Here is a 14,022-nt window from a genome sequence, read left to right on the forward strand (position 1 = left end):
TTCTTTTTTCAATCTATTTCAACAAATTCCCTCAATAAACAGAAAATCTAGGATGCAACTGCCTTTTCCTTTGGTAAATTTGAGAATAATTCTTTATATCTGTGGTACTTAAGACCAACTTTCCTCCTGGCTGGTAGTTAAATAATGGGCACTTGCATAGTTCCCTTTTACCAGCTTCCTATGGGTCAAATTCTGATCTCAGTTACACATGCTGCTTACACCTTTTAATGATCTCCAGATACAATAATTAATGTTCTTTCACAAGTGTTTTTTAACCCGCTACTATACCCTCTGGATCATAGGATCTGGTACATACCTCCTTCATCGCTGGCTCTGTACCCACATGGTCTGACAGTCCATAAGTAGCAGCAACAAATAATGCAGTAGTCTCAAGTCCTTCTTCAAACTGCAGATATACCCCACCTAGGTCATCCAAGCGGGCAACAAGGTCCTGGCAGCAACAAGAGAGAAAAACTGTATGAAAGGTAAAGACAAGTACCACTGACAGCAGAACTACTGAGATTAATTCCATCTATTACGCGTACATTCATGGAGTATTTGTATTGGGATCAGTATGAGAATTTTTTCTACTGTAATCTGAACAATCTTTATAGCTATGAAAATATCCAAAACACAAGACCTGGTAGTAATGAGGGACTTTAACTACCCAGATATCTGTTGGAAAACTAGTATGGCAAAATAAAAAGATGTCCAGTAAGTGACTGGAATGTACTGAGGATAACTTGTCATTTCTGAAGGTAGAGGAGGTAACTAGAGGGACAGTCATTTTAGACATGATTGTGACTAACATGGAGGAATTGGTTGTAAATCTGAAGGTTGAAGGTATTTTGGGTGAAAACAATCAGGAAGTGAGATTTCAAGATTTTAAGAAAAGAAAGGAGTGAGAGCAGCAGAACAAGGCCAAAGCAGACTTTAAATTCAGACCTGTTAGGTAAGGTCTCCTGGGAAGAAAATCTAAGGGAAAGGAGAGCTGACAGTTTCTCAAAGAGACAATATTAAAAGGCACAACAGCAAACTATCTCAATGAGAAGAAAAGATAGGAGTGGTAAGAGGTCAATATAGCTCCATTAGGAGCTCTTTAATAACCTGAATATTAAAAGGATTCCTACAAAAAATAGAAACATGGACAAATTGCTAAGGGTGAACATATAAAAGAATAGCAAAAACGTCTATAGACAAAATTAGAAAGGCTAAGATATAAAAGGCAATAAGAAGAAGTTCTTTAAATACATTAGGAACAAAAGAAAGACAAAGGGAAGTGTAGGTCCTCTACTTAGCAGGGAAGGAGAGCTAATAATGGACAACATCAAGTAGTCATTTAATGCCTAATTTGCATCACTCTTCATTAAAAGGTAAACTGTGACTAGATACTCAATATAATTACTATTAACAACAAGGGGGAGAAGGAACACAAGCCAAAATAGGAAAAACAGGGTTAAAGAATATTTAGATAAGTTAGATGTATTCAAGTTGGCAGGGCCTGATGAAATTAATCCTTTGGCACTTAAAGAAGCAGCTGAAACAATCTTGGAATGATTGCAATTATCTTTGAGAATTCATGGTGGACGGGTGAGGTCTCAGGGGACTGGAGAAAGACAAACACAGTACCTCTCTTTAAAAAGGGGAACAAAGAGGACCCAAAGAATTACAGATCAGTCAGCCTAACTTTGATACCTGAAAAGATACTGGAACATATTATTAAGCAATCAGTTTGTATGCACCAAGAGGATAATAGGGTTATAAGTCAGAGCCAACATAGATTTGTCAAGAACAAATCATGCCAAAGCAACTTAATTTCTTTCTTTGACAGGGTTACTGGCCTGGTGGATGGGGTAGAGAGAGAAACAGAGACAGAACATATCTTGATTTTAATAAGGCTTTTGACACAGTCCCACATGATATTCTCATAAGCATTCTAGGGAAATATGATCTAGATTAAATAGCTATAAGGTGAGTCACAACTGGTTGAAAGACCATACTCAAAGAGTAATTATTCATGGTTTGCTGTCAAACTTGGGGGATGTATCTAGTGGTGTTTTGCAGAGCTCAGCTTTTCATTAATGACTTGGATGATGGGAGTGGACGGTACACTTATAAAATCTGCACATCACACCAAGCTCGGAGAAGTTGCAAGCACTTTGGAGGACAGGACTAGAATTCAAAACAACGTTGACAAACTGGAGAATTGGTCTGAAATCAACAAGATGAAATTAAATAAAGACAAGTGCAAAGTACTATGCTTAGGAAAGAAAAATCAAATGCACATCCACAAAATGAGGAATAATTGGCTAGGCAGTAGTACTGTAGAAAAGCGGGTTACAGTGGACGACAAACTGAATATGAGCCAACAATGTAATGCAGTTGCAAAAAAGGCTAATATCATTCTGGGGTGTATTAACAGGAGTGTCGTATGTAAGACACAGGAGGTATTTGTATGGCTCTATTGGACATTGGTGAGGCCCCAGCTGGAGCACTGTGTGTCCAATGCTGGGCACCATACTATAAGAAAGAGGTGGACAAATTGGAGAGAGTGCAGAAGAGAGCAACAAATGTGATAAAAAGTTTAGAAAACCTAATCTATGAGGAAATGTTAAAAATGGGGCTTGATAACAGTCTTCAAATATGTTAAGGGCTGTTAGAAACAGCACAATGATCAATTGTTCTCCATGTCCACTGAAGGTAGGACAAGTAGTAATGGGCTTAATTTGCAGCAAGGGAGATTTAGCTTAGATACCAGAAAAAACTCTCTTATTATAGGGATAGGTAAGCAGTGGAATAGGTATCCAAGGCAGGCTGGGGAATCCCCGACATTGGAGGTTTTCAAAGAAAAGTTAGAGAAATACCTGTTAGGGATGGTCTAATATACTTGGTCCAGCCTCAACATAGGGAGCTGGACCAGATGATGTCTTAATATCCCTTCCAGTCCTACATTATTAGGACCGTGTGAAAATATTCTTGCATCGTTTTGAGAAAAAAAAACAGAAGTAGTAAATAAAGGCATTAATTGGCTTGAACCACCCTAGTAATTTTCTGGGTTTAATATGAATTTAAGGTCACTTTTGTTAGAGCTAGAGTCCACATACTTGTTCAGCCTTATTCACAGGGAAGAATTCTGCTTTGAAAGGAGTTTTCGAACAAACTCCAGCACTGCAGGGAAGGGAGGGAGTTAGCCAATGCTGCATTCTAAAACAATCTTTCAGAGCTGCAGATTTCTAAAGACTGCCTCAGCAATTTAAGAGTAAAGCAAGTTCCTACCTCTATCTCCTCCACAATGCCACTCAGGTCTGCCTGCTGGGACAAGTAAGATGCTGTCTGTAATGCCTGAATGGTTCTGGAACAATGAAAATCAAAGCAGGGATGAGCAAGTACTGTGTGATTTTACCCGTTTAAAAGCGTAACATTGTTAAAACCAAAGCAATTACACAGTTTGAATTACAGTTGAAATGGAAAACACAGGCAGATAGTACATTCTGTCAGTCGATTTGGGGATATGGGGGGCGCTCAGGGAGCAATAAAAACCTGAAGAGGTACACGGGAAACTGAATATTTAATTTCAGCTATGTCAAGTAAAGGGACACTTTTGGGTTAAGGAAAATGCATGTTTAAAAAAAATACTGTACTTGCATTACTGATAAATCCTTAAGTCATTTTTTTTTGCATTTCAGTGCTTAAGGATTTCCAGAGACGATAAGAATCCAGAAGTCCCATTGACTTTGGGCAGGCACAACTGCTATCAACACTTGTGAAAATGAGAACACCTGTATAAGTCCCTAAATATGGATTTGGGGCCTGACATTAGGAACTTATGTTTGAAAGTCTGGGTCCTACCATTATTCAAAGTAAATTACAGTGTTAAAATGGATCACTCTCAGGATGTAACAGTTTTCACAACCCCCTCTTCCCCTTTTTAAAGATGGATGTTCAGGTCTCTAGTTTCTTGCTACCGCTTATCTGTACTACACAACATTATTCTGCTCATTTTTAAAAATATGCTGAGAATTGCTTAGAGCTGGGTGTGGGAAAAGGAATGGGTGTAATTACAAGCAAAGTATACAAAGATTGGATCAAGACTCTCAATCAAATGTACTTTTCTGACAGGATGTTTAATAGTAAATGTCCATTCTGGTCATGATTCGCAAGTTGATTCACTGGCAAAGTGAGTGCTTATTACACATAGGATCTGGTTTTCTTGAGTACATTTCCTGCCTAATAAGCAAACTAAAACACTGATTCACATGAGTGTCAAACAAACTGTGTTGACGTTATAATACTGGCAGGACAGAGCTTCTTATTTAGAGTCTCAGTTGGATGCCCAAAACACAGAAATTGCTCTTGTGGAGCACACCTTGTGAGATAATACCGTCAAATCACTGCCAATCAGTGGAGGAAACTTCAGAGGTCTGAGCCATCAACGGGCCCAATACTACAATCTGCTGACGTGCTCATCTCCCGTTGTCTGTCAGTGGGAGTTGAGGGTCTTAGCACCTATAAAGCTTTCTCTCTTCTTCCCCACCTTCTTAGGAACAGCTGCATTCTCTTTCCAAGCTCATCAACTCGAATAAAGCTATTAAATTCTTCTGATGCTAAATATCACAATGCTTGTGTCACCAGACAAAGGATTTCCCCCCCCAATTAGCTCTCGACCTGTGAGCAGATTGAGGCAGAACACAAGCCAGATTCTACAGAGATCAAAACAAAATGAACTTTTATTTTTTTTTAAAAAGCCAGTCAGTTTCTTCTAAGTTCATTGTTCTTAAACTAAAATGAAAATATTAAAAACTGGTTTGCAAAACCTGAAGGTGAACAATTAAGGGAAGAGAGCATATTTTCACCCGCTCATTCACAAGCATTTTATTCTCCCAAGCACTTTATTCTCCCAAGCAGTAGACACTGGAGTGGATAGAAGTCACCGCTGGAAATACAGTGTCCAATTCACTAAATCTGCATTATAAAAAAACCCCATACATGTGCAAGTGCCCTTCACTTTAAAAGAAGCCATCTTTACAAAGGATGAATATGCAGCTGACCGAATTGTTTTATTTTGTGCAAAACTTACGCCAGGACGTTCTCTTCCTTGCTAAGACGAGAAGTGAGGGCACTAAGTGCTTCCTGGGATGCTAGAGGAAGCCCAAAGCCATTCAGGGCTCCGACGGCATGGAAGATCTGGTTGACTGAGGAATCCTCACTGACAGCTGCAAGAAGCAGCTCTCCGGTCTCATTTGAAATGGCAACCTGAGACAGAACACAGAGAAAATGTAAGACCATGTTTAAATTAATCTGTCCTCAAGAATGAAGGGGTGCTCCACATTTGACCTAAGAATGGGCAGAAGTTGGTAGGGGGAAAAGGTCCTCTGTCATTTGTCATCTTTTAGGTTAAATAATAAAAATCATTTGTATTGCAATGGCATCCAGGAGCACCAGTCACAGACCAGGCCACACTGTGGTAGATGCTGTACACAGAACAAAAATATGGTCCTTGTCCCTAAGAGCTTATAAAGTATAATGTGACCAGTTTTAGTGATTCCCATCAAAATGATAGTGGCTCCTTTTTTGACTATGCAATAACTCACCAAGAGGAGCCCAAACAACATGAGGACTACCCCCCACCCCAAAAGAGGCTGGCTCTGCTTCAGATACCATATCCGCTATCTGTTCATGCATGCAGTTTGCTTGGTCAAGGTATTAGGGGTGGAGGGTGAGGCAGCAACCTTCACAACCCTGAGATCCTCTGACATCAGGAATGATGTGGAGGGGAATTTGTGTTGATAAAAGGGGGTGACCGTCCAGGGGCAGAAGGGATATCTGCAGGATGACCACCAGTGTTGCCACGTGGCAAAAAGATACAGAGTAACTGGATGGTGAGGACTGTATAGCATTGGGGGCAGGTATACTCAGGTTTGGGTTGTATGTGAATTTTGAACATATTAAAAAACATTTTGTAACACAAAAAGAAAAGGAGGATTTGTGGCACCTTAGAGACGAACCAATTTATTTGAGCATGAATTCATTGCCAGCAGGAGAGTGAGTTTGTGTGTGTGTGTGGGGGGGTGTGTGTGTGAGAAAACCTGGATTTGTGCTGGAAATGGCCCACCTTGATTATCATGCACGTTGTAGGGAGAGTGGTCACTTTGGATGAGCTATTAGCAGCAGGAGAGTGAGTTTGTGTGTGTATGGGGGTGGGGGAGTGAGAAAACCTGTATTTGTGCTGGAAATGGCCCACCTTGATTTTCATGCAGGTTGTAGGGAGAGTGGTCACTTTGGATAGGCTATTACCAGCAGGAGAGTGAGTTTGTGTGTGTGGTTTTTGGAGGGGGGTGAGAGAACCTGGATTTCTGCAGGAAATGGCCCACCTTGATTATCATACACATTGTGAAGAGAGTGGTCACTTTGGATGGGCTATTACCAGCAAGAGAGTGAGTTTGTCTGTGGCGGGGGCGGAGGGTGAGAAAACCTGGATTTGTGCTGGAAATGGCCCAACCTGACGATCACTTTAGATAAGCTATTACCAGCAGGAGAGTGGGGTGGGAGGAGGTATTGTTTCATGGTGTCTGTGTATATAATGTCTTCTGCAATTTCCACAGTATGCATCCGATGAAGTGAGCTGTAGCTCACGAAAGCTCATGCTCAAATAAATTGGTTAGTCTCTAGGGTGCCACAAGTCCTCCTTTTCTTTTTGCGAATACAGACTAACACGGCTGTAACTCTGAAACCTGTAATTTTGTAACAAGACACATACCTAACTTAGCAATCAAGTGGTCTTATGCACGCATGAGTATTGTGACACAGTCTTTAATTATATGACCACATAATACTTTTCTACAGGGCCCGCTGCTGCATTCAGTACACAGGATGGACACACAATGGGGCAGAATTAAGGTTGCACTGGTCACTCTAAATCTGGCATTTTCTAACTTTAAGTTGCAAAATCAAGCATGCAATGTTACGTTAATGTAGTTTTTGAATGTACAAATTATAAGGCCCTCAAAGCTATGCCCCTGCATGAAAATGCTGATGGTGCTGAGGTAAAAAAAGCCATATTGCTCTCTACCTCATTAAAACTCAAGGTGAGGTGAAGAAAGTAAATTTTTGTCCAAATGTTCAGAATTGTTCAGGATCAAAATACTTGTTTATGTTATCAACCCCTGCTGTTAGTATCCTGCAAGGTGGCTGTGTTTTTGTTGTATTTTATATGTATGATTTATTAAATGCCTGGGGATCCTCTAGGAAAAGGTGATTTTATATCATAGTCTTGATCCAAGAGGATCCCAAAATACTTTGTAAACCATAAAATAAAACACAACCACTTTACAGCATGCTAACACAAGGTGAAGAAGTCGTTTTGGCCAAGAACAAGAGCAAATGTTGAAACTACTGTAATATAGGGGCTTGAACTCACCTCACACCCAGACAGAGCCTGACTGGCTTGTGCAGCATAGAAAAGGGAATCGACACTATTGTGATCCATGTTAGACTTGATGAAGTTACATGCAGCCTGTGCAGAAAGAGAAGTCAATTTATGATTTGAGTCACGCCTGTTGCCACTAAAAATGGAGTTCAGTGATACTCTAAGAAGACCTTAAACACTCTTTGCAAAGGAGACAACTACATGCAATTCACTTCATTCCTGTATTGACCAAAAACCCAAAGTAGGAAAACACACTCTAGAAAGCCCAGTGATGAAATCATTTGCATGTTGTCTGCAATGCAAATGAATGCTGAATTAAAATTGTGTCCAATTTTACTAACCATATTGGACTTAAAATGTATTTAGCAGAGCCACCCCTTCAAGGACAGAGGAAATCCATGTGAATAGTGATTTTACAGATTAAAACATAGTTGATCAGTAAATTTAACATGAAATGGTTAACAGATGACAATCCAGACTTCCAAAAATAAACAGGAAGAAAATCAGCTCAACAAATACAAACTTGAAGTTAAGCAATATGAATTTTTCTCTGCATCCTATGACAAGTTTCTCACTGACAGACTAACGGGATAAGCAGAGGTCAGATCATTACGATAAGGCACATAAGTTATAAAATAGGAGAGAGTTTTCAACCATTTGTAGATGTTATATGAATAGCTGCTCCTTGAATAACTGGAGAGCAAGTCTGTACCACAGGGTTTGGATAAATTTATTTTACTGGATGAAGCTAAACACTACACAGTATTTTTGGGTATCAAAATATTATGACTATTTGGCTAGCATTTTGTTACTACTACTTGTATAACTGGTTAAACAAAAAATTAGGTAAGTTCACGGAGGACAGGTCCATCAATGGCTTTTAGCCAAACTGGTCAGGGATGCAACCCCATGCTCTGGGTGTCCCTAAATCTCTGTCAGAAGCTGGGACTGGACAATTTGGGTTGGCTCATTTGACAATTGCCTTGTTCCCATTGCCTCTGAAGCGTCTGCAACCAGGTTCTGTTTCAAGGGGTCCTCCAAGCAGGGCTGGCATTAGACTTGCTGGGGCCCAGGGCAGAAAGCCAAAGCCCCACCGCCTGAGCAACCTAGTTTCACAGGGCCCCCCCGAGCAACTGCCCTGCTTGCTACCCCCAACCCTGGCCCTTATATGCAGAAAAACAGTTGTGGCCCAGGTGGGCTGTGGAGTTTTTATAGCATGCCGGGGAGGCCTCAAAAAGAAAAAGGCTGAGAACCCCTGGGCTACATGGACCATTGGTCTGACCCAGTGTGGCCGTTCTTATCACTCTTAACCATGAAAAAGTATAAGACCTAGAAAAAATAAGTAGAAAAATCACACATACTGAACACATATTGACAGTAAGCAAATGCTACGCTACTGCTGACAAAATGGAGAGAGTTCAGAGAACAGCAACACTATCATTAATGGGCTAGAGGAACTATTTATGAGGAAGGATTGAAATAGATAACTATGTATAGCTTAACTAGGTGACATCTGAGTAGGGTGATGTGATATCTACTCGTGTTTAAAAGATGTAAACACTAAAGATATCGAGGAATTACTCGTAGTAGGAAAAGAGCGTAAAGATGCTAGGAGCTTAGGACATATTGGTGATACACGCTCTAGAAATATATCTGTATTATAGCCAAGGACAACAGGAGAAAATTATGTGGGAGTTTTTCCACTATACTCGCTAAAAAAACAACTAGAAATGAGACAGGAGCACATTGCAAATTCCAACTTAACAACTGCAAAGTGGTCATCTGATTTCAATGAAAGTGAAACATTTTGAGTAAACCAGCATGACAAAAAACCATTCCCCACAGTTGACAAGCAATGACAAAGTGAGTTGAAAGGTATGCTAATACAATTGCAAGCTAATGTAGTAAAATGAATGGTCTTGTCAGTATTGACATTTTATGAGTAGTAACTACAGTATTAGCTTATTAGCAATGCCTCAGTTGTCAGCAAAACATTGTTATTATCCAGCAGTTGCCAATAAGCAGAAGGCAGGTTTGCGAGGCTGCAGCCAGGGAAGAAAGTGCTGGGATGTGCCCCTCCTGGCTACAGCCCTGCAAAATTGCATGGAGAGCACAGTAAGAGGTACCACGCAGCATCAGCATTCAAGCTGCAGCTCTTCTCCCTTTTACTGCCCTGCCACTTGCTCCCCTCGCAGCCTACAGCCCCTTACCTCCTGTGAGGTCCTTGTGTGCTTGCATGCCTGTTGCCAATACCAAACCCCATTAAGAATAAAGTAAATGGCATGGGACCGATTCCCAGCAAAGTGTTGCTATTAACCAGAATCTGTTAATATCTGGGTTGTTATTAAGCATGATCTACTGTAGAGGAAAATGTAGCTGTGAGTTTTCCCGAATAAAATGCAATATAGTAATATGGTATGGTAGGGGTAAAATTCACAGTAATCAGTGTTACTGATCACAGATCAACAAAATGCTGCACTTCTTGTATTATATTTTTTTCTACTGTATAACACAATAGCTCAAGAAATGCCAAGAAAAATCAGATACTTAGCTTGAAAGAAGACCAATAATTAATATTAGTAAGTTATTTCAGGCACCATTCTAATGTTACTGCTTTTGGAAATACTTAGTGCAACAGGAAGTACCTAACCAAGTTACTCATATGCAGAAATGCTTCCAACTGGTCTCCAAACCTAGGATTTGGCAACATATGAAAAAGATCTCATGACAAAAAAGGGTGAGAGGGAGAGAAGTGAATTTTTTTTGACTATACAATTTATTGCAGCATCTCCTCACTTGTTCATCAGATACTTGCACTCCTAGCTTGCTGAGTCCTACAATGGAGTAAAAAGCAGCTTCTAAATCATTGAATGGGCGGTCCAAGGAAGCTTTCAGTCTCTCCACATCACGCCTTGTGAGATAATGGGTAGGTGTCAGGGCTCGGATGCTGGCCACAACCGTTAAAGCCAAGAGGAAGAGGGTGTGTGAACCTGAAAAAAGAAAGATGCTATTGAGCAGAGTGCATTTTGTTTCATTAACAGAAGGCATGTTTGGCATTAGTGAATAGTTGGCATTGCTGGACTAGCAATGTGGTCCACCCAACTTGAAAACACTTCAAATGGAAATACCTATTCTGGCCCATCAACTCCACAGAACTGAGCAGGACAAGTTAGTTTGAAGGCCACTTTTGGTCTCTCTCTTCTGGATGGCACAGGCTAGGAGCACTGCAGAGGTGATGCTCTCTCAGATCCCTAGCAACAACCCACAGCAGCCTCTGAATAGTTCTGACAGTCTGAATAGTGACCAGTAAAACTGCTCAAGTCAGAAGTGGCGACATAAGGCTTTGCAAGAATATTATAGACACGCGAAAGACAATACTTAAGGTGCAGAACCACCCAGGAGTCCCCTGTGAGCAATTTATGGAGCTAAAGACTTGACTTGGTTCCTCCGTAACCAAAAGGGCTCCCAAGGGGGGAGAGCTGGTCAGAGGGCAGCTGGGGAAACTAAGTGCAGGAAAGATTTCAGTGTGGGATTGCACCCCAACTGCACAATTGTGCTCTGCTGACCTGTATTTTCCACTACCAGATGGGAAAATCGCCAAGGGCACTACTAGAAACAGACAGTGCTAGACAGTCCAATTCTGGCAGCCCTGTGGGAAAAGGCAAGGGGAAAAGAATGACAAGGGGTGGGACGACTGCATAAAAAGAGAGAACAGAAGAACAGAGAAAGAGGGTCAGGTCGGGCTCTTGACCTAATTTTCAAAACAATCAATGGATCAAGCCCCAAGGACATTAAAAACCAATTTCAATCTATGAGCCAGTGTGACTGCCCGGCTCGCCTGGGACAGCGCAGGTCACCGAGCCCTGGGTAAGGGCGGGACCTAAAGCAAGCTCGGTGGAAGGGAGCCGCCCAAGGAACGACCGGCCAGAGGAGCCCGAGCAAGTCCCGAGCCTGACCACCCGTAGGGAACCCGCGACGCCTCCCTCCTCCAGCACCACGACACAACCGACACCCGGAACCCCTCGTGGCTAGGTCAGCCCCCGGCCGCTCCAAGGGAGGCCACAAAAACGCCCCGGGCCGGGAGATAACGGATCCCCCAAGCCCGCCCCCCCATTCCGGGCCCCTAGGGCCGGGGCACAGGGGGGCCCGGGCCGCTTCCCTGGGCGGCCACACAGCGCTCGGGCGGGGCTGCCGCGTACCGGCCCGGGAGCGCTCCTCCCCAGACCGTGTGGCCCGGGCCCCCACCTGAGGGAGCGGGAGCACCCCGGACAGGCGGAACCATCTCGCTCTGCAGGGGCAGGCTGGCGATGCGGCGCCGCCGCCGCTGCCCTGAGGGGAGGGGGAGGCTGCTCCTTACCCGGGGCCGCCATTCTCCCCCTGGCCGCCTCACCAAGGGAAGGAGAAACGTGTCTGCTTCCGCCCGGGGCGCCGGCCCGTACCACCCGGCTCCGCAGGGAGGGGGGAGCGTAGAAGGGACGCGGAAGGAGTCAAACGGTAGTGAGCGCTAGTGCATTAACCCGTCTCGTCCCTCCCGAACGGGGAACAAGCACAACCCGCCCTGGGGGTGGGCGCGGAGCTGAGACAATTCCAAAGTATCCCCCCGATGAGGCCGCGTGGTTCACTCCTCCCGGTTCGCTTGGGGGGAGGGGCGGGGCCCTGGCTTGGATGTGTATTTCGCTGATTGGTTGAATGCCCAGCCACTCAAATTAAGGGAGGCAGGTTTAAAGGGGCAGTTGGAGGAAAATTTTAAACTCGTGGAGAGCAATCGTTAGAGCAGGGGTGGGCAAACTACGGCCCGGGGTCCACATCCAGCCCTCCAGATGTTTTATTCTGGCCCTCAAGCTCTCGCCGGGAAGCGGGGTCTGGGGCTTGCTCTGTTCCAGCCAGGGAGCGGGGTCAGGGGCTTGCCCCACTATGCGCAGCTCCTGGAAGCGGAAGCATGTCCCCCCTCTGGCTCCTATGCTTAGGGGCAGCCAGAGGGCTCCACACACTGCCCCTGCCGCAAGTGCTGCCCCCGCAGCTCCCATTGGCCATGAACTGCGGCCAATGGGAGCTGCAGGGCAGCGCCTGCAGACAGGACAGTGCACAGAGTCGCCTGGCTGTGCCTCTGCGTAGGAGCCAGAGGGGAGACATGCCACTGCTTTTGGAAGCTGCTTGAGGTAAGCGCTACATGGAGCCTGCACCTCTGACTCCCCCCCACACTGCAACCCCAGCCCTGATTCCCCTCCCACCCTGAAAAGTCCTCAGTCCCAGCCCGGAGCACCCTCCTGCACCCCCAACCCCTCATCCCCAGCCCCACCCCAGAGCCCGCAGCCGGAGCCCTTACCCCCACCCCGGCACCCCAACCCCCTGCCCCAGTCCGAAACCCCCTCCCACACCCTGAACTCTTCATTTCTGGCCCCAGCCCAGCTGAAGCCCTCATCCCCTCCCGCACCCCAACCCCCAATGTCATGAGCATTCATGGCCCACCATACAATTTCCATACCCAGATGTGGCCCTCAGGCCAAAAAGTTTGCCCACTCCTGGGCTAGAGCTTTCCCTGCTGCCCCCAGGACCAGGCCTGCTGGGGATTCCTGTCCAAGGAGGATCTAGCCAAGTCCCGACACTGGGGCTGCCCATGGCAGCGGGGGGCTCTTTGCCCCAGGCAGGGGTGCTAGGCTGAGCTATGCAGCATGGAGGAGGTGGCTGCTGAGTCCTGGGTGAAACTGAGCCTGCAGGGGCTGCTCTCGATGACGCAGCCAGACCCGGGCTAAAAGTTCAAACTAGACTGTGTTAACAAATGGAGCTAAAACAAAACCTCACCCTCAACAGGCTGCTGCGGCTCTCGCTGGCACTCCCCCCCAGCATAACCCCGGGGGTTAGGAATCACAAGCCTTAAATGCTCAAAAATCATGAGCCAGACCCCTTCCCCAAGTTCTGGATTTTGCTAAGAAATCACAAGCTTTATAAAAATAATAAATGATGGGTTCTTGCTGTTTGCCTTCTGGTTTCTGAGCACTCTGGGTGCCCTTGCTTCACGTCTTCTTGCCTTTTTCTGCAGCACCCGAGGGTTAGAAACTTGCTTAAAAAAAAAAAAAAAAGGCAAAGCTGTTATTTTCATGCATTCTCTTGCTTCCAGCAACAAGGGCTTTAAAAAAAATCCTCAAATATCATGAGGCTCATCATAAAGTTGTGAGAGGGGGTGAAGACTGCCCCAGCATGTGGGGGACATGGAGGGGTAGATTCAGAGACAATTGCAGCAGAGAGATGGAGCGGAGGGTAAAGGGGGTTCAGGGACCATAGCATTGGAAAGAGCTGAGGACTGCTGAAGGGAGGTAAAGTTTCTTGGCAGGGGCCTGCAGCATCATAGATCTGGCAGCAATGAGATGGGGACAGAGAAAGGGCAAGAACCACCAAAAGGTAGTGTGGGAATGCAGAGATTGTTGGGATGAGGACTACTGCAGGGACCACTGCATGGATCAGCATAGTCAGAGCCGTCCCTTGGGTTGGGTGAATTGGGGCGACCGCTCTGGGCCCCATGCTTTGAGGGGCCCCATGGGCCAGTGAAATTGGCTGGCCCGGTCGGTCCCGGAAGACGAATCCGTCACTTCCGCCCC

At 44.9% G+C, this 14,022-nt stretch overlaps 1 protein-coding gene across 3 annotated transcripts in view; it reads right to left on the bottom strand.

Moving 5' to 3' along the window:
* Window positions 1-11,908, bottom strand: part of RPN2 (ribophorin II) — a 32,645-nt gene extending 20,737 nt beyond the window's left edge. Inside the window, exons 1-6 of one of the 3 annotated variants that reach the window (XM_074970197.1) lie at window positions 11,784-11,908; window positions 10,223-10,416; window positions 7,418-7,513; window positions 5,078-5,253; window positions 3,277-3,352; window positions 317-451 (exon numbers count right to left, since the gene is read on the bottom strand). In XM_074970197.1, the coding sequence (XP_074826298.1) occupies window positions 317-451; window positions 3,277-3,352; window positions 5,078-5,253; window positions 7,418-7,513; window positions 10,223-10,416; window positions 11,784-11,796 (690 nt within the window). In that variant the 5' untranslated portion in view covers window positions 11,797-11,908. Of the gene's footprint in view, window positions 1-316; window positions 452-3,276; window positions 3,353-5,077; window positions 5,254-7,417; window positions 7,514-10,222; window positions 10,417-11,671 lie in introns of all 3 variants that reach the window. The other 2 variants (XM_074970196.1, XM_074970199.1) reach the window with 2 other exon arrangements.
* Between the last annotated feature and the right edge of the window lie 2,114 nt (window positions 11,909-14,022).

Source organism: Natator depressus, chromosome 13 (genome assembly GCF_965152275.1).
Source record: "Natator depressus isolate rNatDep1 chromosome 13, rNatDep2.hap1, whole genome shotgun sequence".
NCBI classification, from domain to species: domain Eukaryota; kingdom Metazoa; phylum Chordata; order Testudines; family Cheloniidae; genus Natator; species Natator depressus.